Source organism: Pristiophorus japonicus, chromosome 8, assembly GCF_044704955.1.
Source record: "Pristiophorus japonicus isolate sPriJap1 chromosome 8, sPriJap1.hap1, whole genome shotgun sequence".
NCBI classification, from domain to species: domain Eukaryota; kingdom Metazoa; phylum Chordata; class Chondrichthyes; family Pristiophoridae; genus Pristiophorus; species Pristiophorus japonicus.
Genome location: NC_091984.1, coordinates 135,983,091 through 136,003,826, shown reverse-complemented (window position 1 = coordinate 136,003,826; position 20,736 = coordinate 135,983,091). Strand labels below are relative to the sequence as shown.

At 45.6% G+C, this 20,736-nt stretch overlaps 1 protein-coding gene across 2 annotated transcripts in view; it reads left to right on the top strand.

Annotated features, from left to right (window-relative positions):
- Window positions 1-20,736, top strand: part of klhl20 (kelch-like family member 20) — a 98,004-nt gene that overhangs the window by 48,911 nt on the left and 28,357 nt on the right. For both annotated transcript variants that reach the window (XM_070887433.1, XM_070887432.1), the window contains exons 4-5: window positions 7,090-7,248; window positions 18,023-18,117. In XM_070887433.1, coding sequence (XP_070743534.1) covers window positions 7,090-7,248; window positions 18,023-18,117 — 254 coding nt within the window. The remainder of the gene's footprint in view (window positions 1-7,089; window positions 7,249-18,022; window positions 18,118-20,736) is intronic.

Here is a 20,736-nt window from a genome sequence, read left to right as displayed (position 1 = left end):
TATCCTTTCTGATCAAAATGTAAATGCACAAATCCTCTTAACATTGTGGAGTGGGGATATAGCAATGGGGTTAGTCTTCGCACAAGTTACTACAAGTGCATCTGCTCATCGAACAGATGAATACAGATCTCCAAAGGGCCCTTCAAATACAATTAGTGAAGAAACCAATATAAAGGAGGAAAAAGGGTTATTAAATTACTTGGTTTACATCGGTGCGTATATATCATACCTAGCGCGAGATTATCCTTTGAAGCTTAATTTCTCCCACAATTATTCTTGTCGGGAACATCAGTATTCACTGAAATCCAGGCCTCAACTCCTGTAAAGAGAGCTATTTTAAATCCAATTTGCTGGAGACTATGGGCCCGAACTTGGTCGAAGCTAACCCCTGCCCAAGTGCCATCCAAAGGACCGCCGATGGCCACCGAGAGACCGGGCGGTACTTTGACAGGAAGATCCCTCTAAAAGAGGTGGCAGTACCGCCCGGCGGCAAGATAATGGCTTACGCCGCCAATCTGGGTGGCAGTGGGCGGGAGCTCTCAATCTCGGCAGCAAATGTGATTGCTGCCCAAGTGCCACCGAGGGTGGAGTCGGGCCCAGAGAGAGTGGAAGAGCTGAAAATAAAAACCATTACCAAAAAAATAAGTAAACACCAGAACACCTTCAGGGGACCCCATCCAGGTAGGATGCTATTTAAAAAAAAATGTTAAAGATGTTCATTAACCTTTTCTTGCAAGTCTTCGTACTTACCGTCGGGGTTAGACCTGCCTCCAGCAGTCCTACCCCCTGCTGGCGCTGACTCCCGCCCGCACCAATCTGGCAGCTCGGCTGGCGGGAGGACACTTGCGCTACTTGGTCGTCAGCGGGTCTCCCCTCCCGCCCTCTGCAGCCCGAGTGGAAACTGGCACAGAGGGGACACCGGCGGCAAAACTCGGTGGCAGTGGGCGGTAAGGCCACCAATATCGGGGACTATAAGTTCGACGATAAATTTGCCAAAATGAACTTGAAGCAAGTGCTTTTATTTCTGTGCAAACTTGCTGATTTATATCTTCTCTAACACACAGCCATCAGTGGCAGGGATCTTCAACCACCATGGCCCTACTCTCTGGAACTCTTCTCTTTAAAAACCCTCCACCTTGTTTCATCGCCACTTCAAAAGCTTCTTTTTAAAAAAACGACATCTTCCACCTCACCTTTTGTTACCTCTCCTAACTCTTCTCTCGGTCTGAATTTTCTCGCGTATGGTCAGCCAGAACTTTATTCGATAGTGAGTGCCAACAGGCTATTTGACTTTATGGTGCATCACAATTGAAAGTGATCCTGTCCTCATCTGATATCCACAAGTATACATTTTCTCTCGAGTTATTATATAGCAATCAGGACAACTACACTAATTCCTGCTGGGAAATGTGTACTTGTGGATATCCAGTTCAATTTTGGTAAATAACTGCTGCTTTGCAGTGAATTTTAGCAAAATGAAGAGTCAAGGAATGCAGTGTTTTTTTGTTAGGTGTACAATGATATAGTCATGGTACAAACTTATTTGTACATTAGTTTACAAGTGCATACAGTTTATTTGAGTTATTGACAGCATCACCGTTGTTTGTAGTTCAAAAATACATAGATGCATTGCTAGTAATGTTCCAGGTTCCACTAAATATGGTAATCTTGGTTGGTTTAAACCTGCCTGTAACAGGTTGGTGTTGCTCTTTTCTTAGGCAGTCCCTCGGAGTCGAGGATGACTTGCTTCCACACTAAAAATGAGTTCTCAGGTGACTAATGAGTCCAATGCGGGACCTACAAGTCTCTGTCACAGGTGGGGCAGAAGGTGGCTGGAGGGATGGGTGGGTGGGGTTCTTGGGTTCTCGTGCGCTCCTTCCACTGTTTACGCTTAGCTTCAGCTTGCTCCCGGCGAAGAGACACAGTGTTCGGCGCCTTCCCGGATGCTTTTCCTCCACTTTGAGCAGTCTTGAGCCAGGGATTCCCAGGTGCCGGTGATGAACTTTTTCAAGGAGGCTTTGAGAGTGTCCACCTGGGGCTCACTTGCTGTGTCGGAGCTCCGAATAGAGTTTGTTTTGGAAGTCTCGTATCGGGCATGTGGATGACATGGCCACCCAATGGAGCTGATCACGTGAGGTCAATGCTTTGATGCTGGGGATGTTGGCCTGAGCGAGAATACTGACGTTGGTGCGCCTATCCTGCCAATGGATTTGTGGAGGCAGCGTTGGAGGTTCTTCTCCAGTGCTTTGAGGTCTCTGCTGTACATGGTCCATGTCTCTGAAGCATATAGGAGGGCGGGTATCACTACTGCTCTGTAGACCATGAGCTTGGTGCCGGGTTCGAGGCCATGGTCTTCAAACACTCTCTTCCTCAGGCAACTGAAGGCTGCACTGGTATTCTGAAGGCGGTGTTGGACTTTGTCATCGACGTCTGCCCTTGTCAACAGTAGGCTCCCGAGGTATGGAAAATGGTCCACGTTGTCCAAGGCCTCGTCGTGGATTTTGCTAATCGGGGAGAAGTGATGTGTGGTGGGATCAGGTTGGTAAAGGATCTTTGTCTTACGGATGTTTAGTGTCAGGCCCATGCTCTTGTACGCTTCGGTGAAGGTGTTGACGATGGCTTGGAGTGCGGCCTCCGATTGTGCGCAGATGCAGGCATCATCTGCGTACTGCAATTCAATGACAGAGGGTGGGATGATCTTGGATTTGGCCTGGAAGCGGCAGAGGTTGAACAGTTTCCCGTTTGTTTTGTAGATTCCCACTCCAGCGGGAAGCTTACTGAGGGTGAGATGGAGCATTGTAGCAAGGAACCTGTTGCTACTTGCTGTGCCGTAGTGTGATACGATGTAGCTTCCTCATGCTGAGTTCCCAATGTCGTCCAAGCTATTGAAAGGTCGGGGGAAGAAGACCAACTTCTTATCTATAGGGGAGGAGGGAAAATGAAACTGTGCATCAGTCTAAGTTTTGCTTGTGCATCTCGCAGTGGTTATATGGCAGTTGACTTAGTGAGGACTGGGAGTAGGTTGCTGCCCATCCTCTTGGTGATATATTGTCCCTAGAGGAAAGGAGCGGGTATAGGGAGAGATGTGCACAACAAAATCAAAACCCCATTCCTTCCAAGTTTATGATTTAGTTATGCCTGGCACATAAAAGAAGCCTTCCCACATAATGTTTTAAAAGATGGTAAGGAAAATAAATTGTACATTATTGGGCTGTTCAACTGATTAGGACACTACAGAGCCATACAAACCAGGAAAGTTCCTTGGTCAATCCTTGAATTGTGCTCAGTTAGCTATTTCAGCCATGTGGCAACAGGTTTGCTGCACTTCGCTGTAGTACCTCTGGGCCACCACGAGAAACAATACTAAGAATAAAACCAGACCGACCATCCAGCATCGACCTAGGCACCGGCTTCAGACGCGACAATGGCACACCCTGCCCAGTCGATCCTGCAAAATCTTCCTCACTGGGTACTTGTGGCAAAATTGGGAGAGCTGATCAACAGACTAGTCAAACAACAGCCTGACATAGTCATACTCCCAGAATCATTCTTTTCTGTCAATGTCCCAGACTCCTCCATCCCCCTCCCTGGTTATGTCCTATCCCACCGACAGGACATACCAGCCAGAGGTAGCGACATAGTGGCATACAATCAGTAGGGAGTGGCCTTGGGAGTCCTCAACATTGACTCCAGACCCAATGAAGTCTCATGGCTTCAGGTCAAGCACGGGCAAGGAAACCAACCTGCTGATTACCACCTACCAACTCCCTCAGCTAATGAATCACTATTTCTCCATGTTCAACACCATTTGGAAGAGGTTCTGAGGGTAGCAATGGCATAGAATGTACTCTGGGTGGGGGGGGGGCTTCAATGTCCATCACCAAGGGTGGCTCAGTAGCACCACCGCTGACCGAGCTGGCTGAGTCCTGAAGGACATAACTGCCAGACTGGGCCTGCGGCAGATGGTGAGAGAACCAACATGAGGGAAAAAAACCTCCTTGAATTGGTCCTCACCAATCTACCTGTCGCAGATGGATCTGTCCATGACAGCACTGGTAACAGAACCACAGCACAGTACTCTGGCAACGAAGTGCCGTGTTCACACTGAGGACATCCTCCATCGTGTTGTGTGGCACAACCACCGTGCTAAATAGGATAGATTCAGAACAGATCTAGCAGCTCAAAACTGGGTATCCATGAGGCGCTGTGGATCACCAGCAGCAACAGAATTGTATTCTGCCACAATCTAACCTCATGGCCCGGAATATCCCTCACACTAAAACTACCATCAAGCCAGGGAACCAACCCTGGTTCAATGAGGAATACAGAAGAGCATGCCAGGAGCAGCACCAGGAATACCCAAAATATTACTTGCCAACCTGGGGAAGCTGCAACACAGGCCTACATGCATGCTAAACAGCAGAAGCAGCATACTATAGAAAGAGCTAAGCGATCCCACATTCAACGGATCAGTTCAAAGCTCTGCAGTCCTGCCACATCCAGTCGTGAATCGTGGTGGACAATTAAACAACCAATGGGAGGAGGAGGCTCCATGGGTATCTCCATCCTCACTGATAGTGGAGCCGAGCACGCAAGTGCAAAGGACAATGCTGAAGTGTTTGCAGCCAGCTTCACCCAGAAGTGCCTAGTGATCCACAATCACACAAGCCAGTCTTTAGCCCATTTGATTCACTCCACGTGATATCAAGAAACGGCTGAGCGCACTGGATGCAGCAAAGGCTATGGGCCCCGACAACATCCCGCCTGTCATGCTGAAGACTTGTGCTCCAGATATAGCTGCACCTCTAGCCAAGCTGTGAGCTACAACACTGGCATCTACCTGACAATGTGGAAAACTGCCCAGGTATGTCCTGTCCACAAAAAACAAGAGAAATCCAATCCGACCAATTATCGCCCATCAGTCTACTCTCAATTATCAGCACAGTGATGGAAGACATCATCGACAGTGCTATCAAGCGGTTCCTGTTCACCGATGCTCAGTTTGGGTTCCGCCAGGACCACTTGGCTCCAGGCCTCATTACAGCCTTGGTCCAAACATGGACAAAAGAGCTAAATTCCAGAGATAAGGTGAGAGTGACTGACCTTGACATCAAGGCAGCATTTGATTGAGTGTGGCATCAAGGAGCCCAAGTAAAATTGAAGTCAATGGGAATTGGGAGGGGGGTGGTGGGGGGTGCGGGTGCGGGGAGGGAGGGGGACTCTCCACTGGCTGGTGTCATACTTAGCACAAAGGAAGATGGTTATGTTTGCTGGAGGTCAATCATCTCAGCCTCAGGACTTAGCTGCACTGGACAGTCTCCTACACCCAACCATCTTCAGCTGCTTTATCAATGACCTTGCTGCCATCATAAGTTCAGAGGTGGGGATGTTTGTTGATGATTGCACACTGTTCAGTTCCTTTTGCAACTGCTCAGATAATGGTGCAGTCCATGCCCGCAAGCAGCAAGTCCTGGACAACATTCAGGCTTGTGCTGATAAGTGGCAAGTGATGTTCGCGCCACACAAGTGCCAGGTAATGACTATCTCCAACAAAAGGGAGTCTAACCACTGCCCCGTGACATTCAACTGCATTACCATCGTCAAATCCTCCACCATCAACACCCTGGCATTCGCCATTGATCGAAACTTAACTGGACCAGCCACATAAATACTGTGGCTACAAGAGCGGGTCAGAGGCTGGGTATTCTGCGGCAAGTGTCTCACCTCCTGACTCCCCAAAGCCTTTCCACCATCTACAAGGCACAAATCAGGAATGTGATGGAATACTTTCCACTTGCCTGGATGGGTGCAAGATTGGCACCCCATCCACCACCATAAGCATTCACTCCCTCCACCACTGGCGCAACATGGCTGCAGTGTGTACCATCTACACGATGCATTGCAGTAACTCACCAAAACTTCTTTGGCAGCCCCTCCCAAACCCGCGACCTCTACCACCTAGCAGGACAAGGGCAGCAGGTGCATGGGAACACCACCACCTGCAAGTTCTCCTCCAGGTTACACACCATCCTGACTTGGAAATATATTGCCGTTCCTTCATCACTGGGTCAAAATTCTGAAACTCCGTACCCAACAGCACTGTGGGAATACCTTCATCACAAGGATGGCAGCGGTTCAAGAAGGTGGCTCACTACCACCTTCTCAAGGGCAATTAGGGATGGGCAATAAATGCTGCCCTTGCCAGCAATGCCCACATTTCAGGAAGGAATGAAAAGAAATGAGGGAAAACAAACAGTGGGATTTCAGTTCCTGATGATTATCCAGTAACTTTTGTTGGACAGGATCTGGCTCAGTTGTGATTCTTCTCATAGTCAAATAGCTTGCTGACACTTGCCTGGAGTTTTACAGGAAGAACAGCCATTTGGGCAAGGTATCTGGAGTGACTTGAGAAATCTTGTGGAGTGGGTTGGGAGTGGCACAAAAGCAACTAGTGCAGGCAGAAATTTGGGATAATGCTGCTCGGAAGCTATTTTGTTCCAGCTAAGCTGTAGACTTTGTAGTCAAGTAGATTAATTGAAATATTCTGTATCCGTTTTTTGATATGAAGCTCCAAGATTTGTGGGGAACACCTTCTATAGGCGCGCAACTTGCATTCTCAACTTGGAAGGAGTTTGAGGAAAGAGAATTCTCCATTTTCAGTAAGGCTGGCTTGCTTGTCCACCCCCTTCCCCCTGTAAAATCAAGATTCTTGAACTTGTGGTTGAAGTTATATTTTGATTGATAGCATGCACTCCAGTCATGTATTCCACAGAGAGTCTGTCCATTTACTGCTACTGGGAATGAAAGGACTGAAGTATTTCCACTGTGAGAGGGTGTATTCCATTTAAAAACACGACTACTAAGCCCTCAGCAGTATGAGGGATAGGTTGTTTGGAGTATATACTGTAAAAGTTAATCCCAGCTGGGTTTTAAACAGCCTGCAGCTTTAGAAAAGAAAGATATTTTTATTATTACAGAAGGAAAAGTAGCAATGAAAGAGACTTTCCTTTTGAAACAGCCTTCTGCACATCCCCCTAACTGTTTAATAAAACCTACAATTTAGTTATTCTTTTCCCTTCTTGCTTTCAGGTGATGGAGAGTGAGGAGTTCATGTTGTTACCAGCCAATCAGCTGATTGATATAATCTCCAGTGATGAGTTGAATGTACGGAGTGAGGAGCAGGTTTTTAATGCAGTTATGGCCTGGGTCAAATACAGCATTCAGGAGCGACGTCCGCAGCTCCCCCAGGTAAGGCAGTGTCCAGATGAAAATCCGAACCCTTGGATCTTGCTTGGTTGGGTTTCAAAAGCAATATTTCAACAAAGTAAAACAGATACTTTGTGCCTGGTTCCAATCCAGCACAGAGCCATATATCCCTGAGCTTTAATTAGGATGCTGCTACTAATCCCCTTTCTAAGGCCAGTCATGTATTGATGGTACTAGTGGCAAGAATGTGAGTATAAATTTCAGATGGACTATTTTAAGAAAAAAAACTAAAGACTCCATTGCAGCTTCAGGCAAGAAAGAAAGTCTTCTTATACCCTTGATTCTGTTTGTTTTAATGATTCATTTCAGTTGTGTGAACCTGCTCCAATAATTCCAGCAAGAGGTAATAGGCCCAAGTTTCGGCCTCAGTTGCTCCTGATTTTTTGGAGCAACTGGTGTATATCGGAGTAACTTAGAAATTCAAATTCTCGGCATTTAGTTTGCTCCAGTTCTAGTCAGTTAGAACAGTTTCACTTTGGAACAGAATTTTTTTTTCAAAAGTGGGCGTGTCCGGCCACTTACTCCTGTTTTCAAAGTTTCGGCAGTGAAAACTTATTCCAAACTAACTTGGAATGGAGTAAGTGAAGATTTTTGTACGCTCAAAAAAACCTTGTCTACGCTTTAGAAAATCAGGCGTAGGTTACAAATCAGGCGTAGGGAAAGGGGGGGGGTGTTTAAAGGGAAGTTTACAAACATTAAACACTTCAATTTTACAAAAAGAGTCATCATCAATAATAAATGATAAATACATCAATAAATCAACCAATAAATCAATCAAAAAAATTAATAAAAAAATAAATTTTTAAAAAATCAATAAATAAAACATTTTCGACTTACTGACTGCAGCACTGGGAGTCCTCCAACAGCGTGCTGGGACGGCCCACCTCCCATGTGTCTCTGTTGTGTATCTCTCTGTCTGCCTGTGTGTGTCTCTCTCACACTCTGTCTGTCAGTGTCTGTGTTTCTGACAGCGAGGGGAGGATGGGGAGGGGGGTGTGACAGGGGAGGGGGGGGTGACAAGGGAAGGGGGGGGTGACAGGGGAGACAAGGGAGGGGGGGTGACGAGGGAGGGGAGGGGGGTGTGATAGGGGAGGGGGGGTGACAAGGGAGGGGAGGGGAGGGGGAGGTGACAAGGGAGGGAGGGGAGGGGGGAGGGTGACAAGGGAGGGAGGGGAGGGGAAGGGGTTGTGACAAGGAAGGGAGGGGAGGGGGGTGTGAGACGAGGGATGGAGGGGAGGGGGGGTGACGAGGGAGGGAGGGGGAGGGTGACGAGGGAGGGAGGGGGGGTGACGAGGGAGGGAGGGGGAGGGTGACGAGGGAGGGGAGGGAGGGGGGGTGACAAGGGATGAGGGGTGACAAGGGATGGGGAGGGGTGACAGGGGAGGGAGGTGAGAAGGGTGAGAAGGGAGGGAGGGGAGGGGGAGGGGGGGTGACAGGGGAGGGGGGAGGGTGACAAGGGAGGGAGGGGAGGGGGGAGGGTGACAAGGGAGGGGGGGAGGGTGACAAGGGAGGGAAGGGAGGGGGGGAGGGTGACAAGGGAGGGAGGGGAGGGGGAGGGTGACAAGGGAGGGAGGGGAGGGGGAGGGTGACAAGGAAGGAAGGGGGAGGGTGACGAGGGAGGGGGGGGTGACGAGGGTTGGGGGGTGAGGGGTGACAAGGGATGGGGAGGGGTGACAGGGGAGGGAGGTGAGAAGGGTGAGAAGGGAGGGAGGGGAGGGGTGACAAGGGAGGGAGGGGAGGAGAGGGGGCGTGACAGGGGAGGGGGGGGTGACAAGGGATGGGGAGGGGTGAGGGGTGACAATGGATGGGGGGGGGGGTGACAAGGGAGGGAGGTGAGAAGGGAGGGAGGGGAGGAGGTCGGGGCTGCGCTGTTCTAGGCACGGCCCGAAACTTGGGCCCAATAAATCTGACATTTTGCACGATGGTTTTTATCCTTGTTAGACAGACACACAAGAACATAAGAAATAGCAGCAGGAGGAGGCCACCTGGCCACTCGAGCTTGCTCCGCCATTTAATAAGATCATGGTTGATCTGATCATGGACTTGGCACCAGTTCCCTGCCCGCTCTCCATAACCCTTTATTCCCTCATCACTCAAAAATCTGTCTGTCTGCGCCTTAAATATATTCAATGACCCAGCCTCCACAGCTCACTGGGGCAGAGAATTCCATAGATTTACAACCCTCATGAAATTCCTCATCTCAGTTTTAAATGGGCGGCCCCTTATTACATAAGAACATAAGAATTAGGAACAGGAGTAGGCCATCGAGCCCCTTGAGCCTGCTCCGCCATTCAACAAGATCATGGCTGATCTGGCCGTGGACTCAGCTCCACTTACCCGCCCGCTCCCCGTAACCCTTAATTCCCTTATTGGTTAAAAATCTATCTATCTGTGATTTGAATACATTCAATGAGCTAGCCTCAACTGCTTCCCTGGGCAGAGAATTCCACAGATTCACAACCCTCTGGGAGAAGAAATTCCTTCTCAACTCGGTTTTAAATTGGCTCCCCCGTATTTTGAGGTTGTGCCCCCTAGTTCTAGTCTCCCGACCAGTGGAAACAACCTTTCTGCCTCTATCTTGTCTATCCCTTTCATTATTTTAAATGTTTCTATAAGAGCACCCCTCATCCTTCTGAACTCCAATGAGTAAAGACCCAGTCTACTCAATCTATCATCATAAGGTAACCCCCTCATCTCCGGAATCAGCCTAGTGAATCGTCTCTGTACCCCCTCCAAAGCTAGTATATCCTTCCTTAAGTAAGGTGACCAAAACTGCACGCAGTACTCCAGGTGCGGCCTCACCAATACCCTGTACAGTTGCAGCAGGACCTCCCTGCTTTTGTACTCCATCCCTCTTGCAATGAAGGCCAACATTCCATTCGCCTTCCTGATTACCTGCTGCACCTGCAAACTAACTTTTTGGGATTCATGCACAAGGACCCCCAGATCCCTCTGCACCGCAGCATGTTGTAATTTCTCCCCATTCAAATAATATTCCCTTTTACTGTTTTTCTTTCCAAGGTGGATGACCTCACATTTTCCGACATTGTATTCCATCTGCCAAACCTTAGCCCATTCGCTTAACCTATCTAAATCTCTTTGCAGCCTCTGTGTCCTCTACACAACCCGCTTTCCCACTAATCTTTGTGTCATCTGCAAATTTTGTTACACTACACTCTATCCCCTCTTCCAGGTCATCTATGTATATTGTAAACAGTTGTGGTCCCAGCACTGATCCCTGTGGCACACCACTAACCACCGATTTCCAACCCGAAAAGGACCCATTTATCCCGACTCTCTGCTTTCTGTTCGCCAGCCAATTCTCTATCCATGCTAATACATTTCCTCTGACTCCGCGTACCTTTATCTTCTGCAGTAACCTTTTGTGTGGCACCTTATCGAATGCCTTTTGGAAATCTAAATACACCACATCCATCGGTACACCTCTATCCATCATGCTCGTTATATCCTCAAAGAATTACAGTAAATTAGTTAAACATAATTTCGCCTTCATGAATCCATGTTGCGTCTGCTTTATTGCACTATTCCTATCTAGATATCCCGCTATTTCTTCCTTAATGATAGCTTCAAGCATTTTCCCCACTACAGATGTTAAACTAACCGGCCTATAGTTACCTGTTTTTTGCCTGCTGCCTTTTTTTAAACAGAGGCGTTACATTAGCTGCTTTCCAATCCGCTGGTACCTCCCCAGAGTCCAGAGAATTTTGGTAGATTATAACGAATGCATCTACGATAACTTCCACCATCTCTTTTAATACCCTGGGATGCATTCCATCAGGACCAGGGGACTTGTCTACCTTGAGTCCCATTAGCCTGTCCTGCACTACCCCCCCCTAGTGATAGTGATTGTCTTAAGGTCCTCCCTTCCCACATTCCCGTGACCAGCAATTTTTGGCATGGTTTTTGTGTCTTCCACTGTGAAGACCGAAGCAAAATAATTGTTTAAGGTCTCAGCCATTTCCACATTTCCCATTATTAAACCCCCTTCTCATCTTCTAAGGGACCAACATTTACTTTAGTCACTCTTTTCCGTTTTATATATCTGTAAAAGCTTTTACTATCTGTTTTTATGTTTTGCGCAAGTTTACTTTCGTAATCTATCTTTCCTTTCTTTATTGCTTTCTTGGTCATTCTTTGCTGTCGTTTAAAATTTTCCCAATCTTCTAGTTTCCCACTAACCTTGGCTACCTTATACGCATTGGTTTTTAATTTGATACTCTCCTTTATTTCCTTGGTTATCCACGGCTGGTTATCCCTTCTCTTACCGCCCTTTTTCACTGGAATATATTTTTGTTGAGCACTATGAAAGAGCTCCTTAAAAGTCCTCCACTGTTCCTCAATTGTGCCACCGTGTTTCCAGTCTACTTTAGCCAACTCTGCCCTCATCCCACTGTAGTCCCCTTTGTTTAAGCATAGTACGCTCGTTTGAGACACTACTTCCTCACCCTCAATCTGTATTACAAATTCAACCATACTGTGATCACTCATTCCGAGAGGATCTTTTACTAGGAGATCGTTTATTATTCCTGTCTCATTACACAGGACGAGATCTAAGATAGCTTGCTCCCTTGCAGATTCTGTTACATACTGTTCTAAGAAACAATCCCGTATGCATTCTATGAATTCCTCCTCCAGGCTACCCCGTGCGATTTGATTTGACCAATCGATATGTAGGTTAAAATCCCCCATGATTACTGCCGTTCCTTTTTCACATGCCTCCATTATTCCCTTGATTATTGTCCGCCCCACCGTGAAGTTATTATTTGGGGGCCTATAAACTACGCCCACCAGTGACTATTTCCCCTTACTATCTCTAATCTCCACCCACAATGATTCAACATTTTGTTCATTAGAGCCAATATCGTCTCTCTCAACTGCCCTGATATCTTCCTTTATTAACAGAGCTACCCCACCTCCTTTCCCTTCTTGTCTATCTTTCAGATACCCCTGTATGTTTAATTCCCAGTCTTGGCCACCCTGCAACCACGTTTCTGTAATGGCCACCAAATCATACCCATTTGTAATGATTTGTGCTGTCAACTCATTTACTTTATTTCGAATGCTGCGTGCGGTTAGGTAGAGTGTTTTAATACTAGTTTTTAAACCATGATTTTTAGTTTTGACCCCTCCTGCAGCCCCTTTATATTCATACATATTGTCCCTTCCTATCACCTTGTGGTTTATACTTACCCCAGTGCTACTCTGCTCTGTTGCCTCCTGCCTTTTGCATTCTTTCTTGGGGTCCTGTTCATCTGAGCTCTCACCCACTCTAACTAGCTCAGAGCCCTCTCCTGGATTCCGAATACTAAGACAATGTCCCCTAGTTCTAGTTTCCCCTATGATTGGTCATCCTAAATTCCATTCATCATGTAGATATGCAATTGTAGCTACTTTCAAAACCGTAAGCTGGTTGAGAGTCTCTTTTTTTAATACTTTCAATTAAGGGTTTACTCAGTTGTTCTGCATACTTGCACCTGCAATTGCCTATGTTACTGGTTTCTTTTTTCTGTCAGGCTTTCAGAGCAAGAAAGTGGTTTTATAGGCCATGTCAAACTCTTTCGTAACTCTGAGCAGGTAATCTCAGCAAGACTTTGGTACAGACCAGAACGTAGATTTGCCTGCCCCTCAGTCAGGGGATGCTGCTTAGTGTGGGTGCTATCTAAAAAGGGAGTAATGCAGCTACAAAAAATGGAAGATGAAAATATTACTGGATGCAGTTTCGTTCTATTAACTTGTTTGATGTACATATGAAGCCTTGTTTTATTAGAGTTGTCACTTCTTTTGAGACAATAACTGGGATTTATGACAGATATTCTGGGATGATGCTGCTTCATTCAGCTGTTGTTTAGAGAACCCCGGTAACTGATCAAATCTGATTGTTATTCGTTTACAGCAGGTGTAGGCAGTTATTTGGGCTGGAACACCACTTAACCAGGTTTGGTGAGCTGTTTGGGGCCGCAAATCACTGTTTCACCCTAAGGGGCTCAAGTTTCGGCCTGAGTTGTTCCTATTTTTTTGGAGCAACTAGTTTAGAATGGAGCAGCTGAGAAATTGCAATTCTTGGCATTTAGTATGCTCCAGTTCTAGTGAGTTAGTATAGTTCCATTTTAGAACAGATTTTTTTTTTCCAAAGGTGGCGTGTCCAACCTGTTTGCAAGTTTAGGCAGTGAAAACTTATTCCAAACTAACTTAGAATGGAGTAAGTGTAGATTCTTGTATGCTCAGAAAAACCTTGCCTACACTTATAAATCAGGCATAGGGAACAAGAGATGGGGGGGAAGGAAGTTTACAAACATTAAACACTTCACTTTTACAAATAAAGAGCCATCATCAATAATAAATGATCAATAAATCAATCAAAATTTTTTTTTTAAATTAATAAAAAATTAAAAAATTAAGTTTCTACTCACCGACTGCAGCACTGGGAGCCCTCCACTAGCATGCTGGGACGCCCTCCCCCCCCCCCCCCCCCAGTGTCTCTCTCTCTCTGTCTCTCTGTCTCTCTGTCTCTCTCTCTCTCTCTCTCTCTCTCTCTCTCTCTCTCTCTCCCTCTCTCCCTCTCTCAATGTCTCTCTCTGCCTCTGTCAGTGTCTCTCTCTATGTTTCTGACAAGGAGGGAGAGAAGAGGGAGAGGAAGGCGGGGGGGGAGGGAGGGAGGGGGGCTGAACGGGCCCCGTCGCTGCCGCCGGGCTCCCATGGAGGACTTCGGGTGGGGCCCGCCCCCAGCGAGAGGCCGGGCGGGCGGGCCCCGCCGACGACGACGTGGAGGGAGAGAGGGGAGGAGGAGGAACGGCTGAACGGGGCGGGATCTGAACGGGAGGGAGGTGTGGGGGGAGCTGAACAGGAGGGGGGAGGGAATGGGAGCTGAACGAGAGGGGGGGAGCGGGAGCGGAACGGGAGGGAGGGGGGTGAGCGGGAGCTGAACGGGAGGGAGGGAGGCGGGCCCTGAGTCCGATCTTCGCCGCCCCGGTGAGTCCATTCGACTAGGGCTAGGGCCAGCTTGCTTCGGGAGGTCCCAGCATTGTTTTCAGCGCCGGGACCTGGCTCCGCCCCCCATGCGTTCTGCTGTGCTGCGCCAAGGGTCTGGATCGACCGGACGGAGGGGAGAATACCAAGGTAAATAATAGGCGCCGTTTCTGTTCTTAAAAAGTCGGCGCACCACATGGAGATGCGCCGTTCTAACCCTGGGGCAAACTTGGGCCCAAGGTGTGCAGCCGCGTCATCACGCACCAATCGTGAGGTCCTGCGCAGGCCGCTCACCAGCTCCTTCCGCTGGAAGAGATACAGTGCATGCAAATTTAAAGGGACCGTGCACAAAAAAAATGAGAGATAATAACATTGCATAAACCTAAACATTGCATAAATATAAATTCAGATAGTCAGATAATGGGCCATAAATTGCGGCCGCTCCGGGTGCATACGACATGCACATGCGCCTGAAAAGGCCTCGCAAGTGCCAGTTCTCGATATGCATTTGCCGAGAACCGGCATTTGCAAGCTGACAAAATTTCTGTTGGCAGATCGCACGCATCCCCGGGAGAAGGACATTCGCAGTTTGCCCAACTCTTGCCCAGCAAATGTCTTTCAAACTCTTAGGCCTGGTAAAAAGCCGGAGTATAGTCCACTTTTACTTGCTCAAGAGTTTTAAAAGATAGAAAAATTCAAGTTTATCGCTAATTTTTATATTTAAAAACCTTGTCCATTAAGGTAAGTTTATTTTTACCCCTTTTAAAACATATTAAAATTCAAAAAAATATTTTTTTGTCTAAAACATTTAATTGAATGCAATTTCAATTAATTTTAAATATGTGAGGTGTTTTTTAAAAATTTATTGTGTTGTGTTTCTGTGTTTTCGGGGGTATTCTCATTGACAGTAATGGGAGCTCGTAGAAACAGAACTCACCATTATTATCAATGAGAATACTCCATGTTCATTGGTGGTCCAGGCCCACGTGATCCCAGGATACTGTTTACGTTCCTAGAATGCGTGGGCACATATGCTGGACTGCGAATGGAGGTCTCTGAGCACAAGTCTACGTTCCTCCGGGACCACCAGGTACTTTAGTTCAAAAGATTTTGGTCGGAGGCGCCTGGCTGCAACTTCTGGGCCACTACCTTAAATACACAAAATGTAGTGTAAATAGTAAAATCTTCCGTATCAAATGAATAAAATGATTGATCAATCGATTACATGTTGTACTGAAAGTCTACGTGGCTCGTGTCTGCAGGGCCTCCGATGCGAGAGGTGTTCTCTTTTTAATGTGCTGAATATGGGAGCCCGAGGCTTTGCAAGGTCTGAACTACAATCGCCTGTCGTTACCTGGAGTCCTTGCGCTCCGGGATTCACTCCCGTGTCTTAAGACGGTGATGAGAACTCCCCGACCGTCGTACTCTGGGTACCGGGAGTAGAGGGAACCATTCTTTTTGCTATCTATATAGTATTGTATATGTCATTCATAATATTGGAAAATAATATTGTTTGAAACTGTATTCCTACAATTATATGTTTTAAAATCTCTTGCAGTACTAGAACTAGCATTATATGTGATAGTAATCAAAAAGGCAGATCAATGTCCTAATGATTGAGTGCCTCATTTGTACGTTTATATTATGATATTTAAAACTTAAACTGATATTAAAATGTAACTTTACTCGTACTGTATTTGAAAAAGAACTGGTTCATCACATTTTGGCATTTATTGCCTTCCATTTGGAGCATTTAAAGACTGGGTGATTGATGCAGATTTGATGCAAAGTTTTTTTGTGTAACTTATGTAACAGAATTGTTTTCAGTTTACTATTTCATTGGATTAATTTGTCAAGAGGATTGTGTGATATATATATATTTTATATAAGAATATATACAATATATATATTTATTTACCCTTATCTATTTTGGAGAGGAAAGATGCAATGCCCGGCTCGCTCTCCGGTAAAATGAAGAGTCAACGAGATGAGCAGCCACGACTGTACGGAGGAGGAGAGTCCAGTGTGCTCGCGCAGCAGCACCTCCACCAGCCAGCGATGGCTTTGGCGGGTTTTTGTAAAGTGGTTCATGGAGCCAAAGAGGGAGAGCCACAGACAGCAGTTCAGCAGCAGACATAGCAGTCGTCCCGGCAGCTTTTTAAAAAATTGCCCCAATTCATGGTCGCAGCCTACTCCCAGGCTGCAATAACCCTGAGCAAGCTCTCCTTGTGAGCCCATCGCAAAATTCGGATGACTGTGCAGCTCGAGCTCCAGCGGGCCGGGTACAGCTCGCGGGTCGTATTTTGCCCACTCCTGGTTTATAGTCTGCCTATAATCTGTTTAAGCCCAAATATCACTTGAAAGGCAAAATGAATTTGTGCAACACATTCAACTGCTGTGTAGTGTTGGTTTGAAAAATCCTTAAATCAGACATCTCTTTTTAATAATGTTACAGAAAGTGAAATCAAGATTAAGACTCTTGCCTGGGGATAAGATAGAAGCTGCAATATCATGAACAGACTTTACAAAAAAGTTTATTAAAAATTGTAATTTTTATCATAATGGAAAAATTTGACTCCAAATATAAAAATTAGCTTTTCAGAGCCAGAACTTTTGTTTACCAGTCAATTCGCTGTTAAAACACCACTTACACATATTCCAACAAGGCTTAACATTTAATGGGCTTTTTAACAGCGATATTACCACGGAAAAGCCCAACTTTTTTGTCAGTTTCACTGATTACACCGATTGTCGGCTATGGGGAGGCCGGAGGTGGGGGGGTGGTGTCCACAGTGCAGCCAGTGTCAGAGCAGGGAATGACTGACCGCAACTTCAGGATTTCCACATTTAGATGCACATGCGCTAAACCCTGAAGTTGCAGTCAGTTTCAGAGAGGCAGTGACTGCAGGCGATGTTCATTACCCACCGCAAATTACGGACCAATATAAATGGGTTGTTGTAGGAAGATATACTCTGGGAAAATATGCTGGAATGAACATATATCTTAACACAGATGAACACGGTGGTAAAATTTGGTCTGTGAATGAACCACAGCCCAGTACAATCACCTATCTTCAACTTGTTTTTCTGTTTTATACTTTTTTAACCAATATTTGCGGTTCAGAATTTTGATGGCATAGTTTTGCGATTATTTGAGTATTCAAAATCACTTGTGGCTTTTGCAAGGTACACGTAATCCAGGGTACTCATTTATTAAAGGAAATAATTTGCACATTTATTAGTGTAATTACGGTAATCAGAGCTTGTGTTTGAGGTGTGATTACAAAATCTCACATTTTAAACTAGAGATGTTTATTTCTAAATAAATTTTTGCTCTTTATCTTTCCCATCAAATGTATTTTCTCTTTTTCCACCTGTTTTTTCATGAGGTTAAGCCCTACTTCCTAGTCATTTTCTTCTCTTCTCCTCAGTTACACATCTTGCCTGATCTGAACAGATGGGTGACCTGATTCCAGGTTTCCACCAACCCTGCTGTGGAACCAATTGCTAGGTGTATGATGGAATCGGGGCGGGAGGGGGGTGCCCAAGGTTGGATGAATCACATGATCTCTGCTTGGCACATCCTCACATTGTTGAGATTGGGAACTTAGCAGTATTGGGTTGTTACGAGCATGAACCCAAGTCCCAGCATTCTGCAGCTCTGCATGTTGGAAGTTCAGCAGTTGGAAGGTCAGAAGTAAGCCATCAGCGGTATGTTGGTATTAGGAGCTATTGATCCAAATAACATTGATTGTTTTCCTCACTTCAGGTATTGCAGCATGTTCGCTTGCCACTGCTCAGTCCCAAGTTTCTAGTGGGTACAGTTGGATCTGACCCCCTCATCAAGAGCGATGAGGAATGCAGGTATGGTTCCTTCTGTTCTATGCTCACCTACTACAGCATGTTTCCACAGATACGGATAGAAAAAGAAAGATTTGCATTTATATAGTGCCTTCACAACTTCAGGGCATTCCAAAGTGCTTTACAGCCATTGAAGTACTTTTGAAGTGTAGTCACTGTTGTAATGCAGAAAATGCGGCAGCCAATTTGCAAACAGCAAACTCCCACAAACACCAATGTGATAATGACAAGACAGTCTGTTTTTGTGCTGTAATTGAGAGATATTGGCCAGGACAATGGGGGTAACTCCCCTGCTCTTCTTCGAAATAGTACTATTGGATCTTTTACGTCCATCTTCGGGATCAGAATGGGCCTTGGTTTAACGTATCATTCGAAAGACGACCCCTCCAATAGTGCAACACTCCCTCAGTACTGCACTCAAGTGGCAGCCTAGATTTTTGTGGTCAAGCCTCTGGAATGGGACTTGAATCCAGATTCTTCTGACTCAGAGGCGAGAGTGCTACCCACTGAGCCACGGCTGACACAACTATAAAGCTATGTTAATCTTTGAGCAGCTTCAGATATGTTTGGACACCCATTTTGTTGGCCTTCAGTTTAATATATGCAAATCATTTAACATTTTTATTCTGAATTTTCAAGTTGATGAATGAATATTTACTCAAAAGTATTTTGTTGTTTAACCTACTCAATAAAAATCTATGGTAGGAAGCTTGTCTGCAAGCATCACATAGTGAGCTACTGATTTCAGCTGTGTTTTCTGGGGCGGTAAAGGCCAGAAACATCTAAACCAGATGGGAGGCAGAGCCTGTCAGGCAGCTACTGATGGCTGATTTTATAACGGCTGTCCTAGCCGAGACTTCGCATGGGAGACCTATTACTTTGATGTACACTGTGATCTGCTGACTCAACTGGTGTGTCATGGCTTGAATAAGTACAGGTTCACATCTGCGAGTTCACTTCCCAACTCAGCGGTTTGAAGTGCAGGGCACAGGAGAGGGGGGATGGAGGTGTGAGGGAAAGAGAGGAAATTGGAAGTTGAATATTAACATACTGTGTTGCTCATGCACCTCTTCTGAGTGCCAGTTTGAGAGCAGGTCTCCTGTTTGTCCTCATACAAAAAAACCTAAAAGAGGGATTTTATTTTTTAAGGGAGGGTATTCAGTACTTAAGTAACATATTCTATTTGAGGGAATATTACCCTCATTCACCGAGATTTTTGTAAGGTATGAATGGCTAATCTGTTTTACAGTAGTTAAAATAGTCACTTCTTATAGGCACAGTGATATTAATAACCCTGCTGAGTTGAGAGAATGATTTGGTTCACACACACTCCGAATGCTTGTCAGTATTTAACACCTTGCCCTGTGGGGTGCACACTACATCGCTGGAATTTAATATTGATCCTGACTGTTGGCTGAAGTTTATAATCTGTGAAGTCAGGGTAAATCAACACTTTTTAAAATAGTTAATTTTTGGATTATGGTTTTTCACAGTTTTTACCCATGTTCCTAGTTTTGTGTAGTTTTCTATCTACAGAATATCTAAGCTAAAACTTAATTCATTGTCTATAAATAAATCTCTGGCCCACTCATTCTGATAACCTAATAATAACTTCCCTTTAATCCTTTGTCAAGGGATTGCAGCAGCAACCTTGGCATTGCGCACAATGTCAGATGTGCTAAAGTGTGATGACTGAACCGTGACGGGATGTAAGTGTGACACTTACAGGAAGTGTGTGCTTTATGCAAGACTTTTAATATAAAATATATATATATACACCATTCCATTTTTGTTGTGGAGAGGAGGATTTATATCACTTTATCTGACAACACTTCTAGATTTTAATCACATAGAAACATAGAAACATAGAAAATAGGTGCAGGAGTAGGCCATTCGGCCCTTCTAGCCTGCACCGCCATTCAATGAGTTCATGGCTGAACATGCAATTTCAGTACCCCCTTCCTGCTTTTGTAGATTTTGTAGCTGTCCCTCTCTTTTTAACCCAACATGAAGAAAAAATCCAGCATTGCTTTTGAAAGTGTACACACTCAAAACTGACTGTTCACAATTTAGCCTAATTCCAACTGTACTTGTGCATGTTTGGTGTTCATAAACACGGACTTGTAACCTCTGTAAATTAAAGTTTTGTTAGCTATTTATTGTCCAAAACTGTGTGATGTCCTCACACCAGATACTAGATTAACGGAAAGTAATTAACATTTTAGAACATAAGAGCTAGAAACAGGAGTAGGTCATCTAGCCTCTCGAGCCTGCTCCGCCATTCAACAAGATCATGGCTGATCTGGCCGTGGACTCAGCTCCACTTACCCGCCCGCTCCCCATAACCCTTAATTCCCTTAATTTTACTGACTTTCTATTGGTGTAAGTTTACGATTCGTAAGTTAACCACAGACTTACGCTGATTCTATTACTGTGCTAGAATTGCTCAATCACTTTGGCCTTACATTTTCTAACGGCTTAGATTACAATCATTCCTTTTTTAAACAAAATGTGGCACTTTCACAGAAGCAAATTGGACATCTTAACAGCACAAAGGAAGGGAATGGCATCCTGTTGCTCATGGTTGCTCCAAGTACTGTCAACTTTGGAGCTAAATTTTCA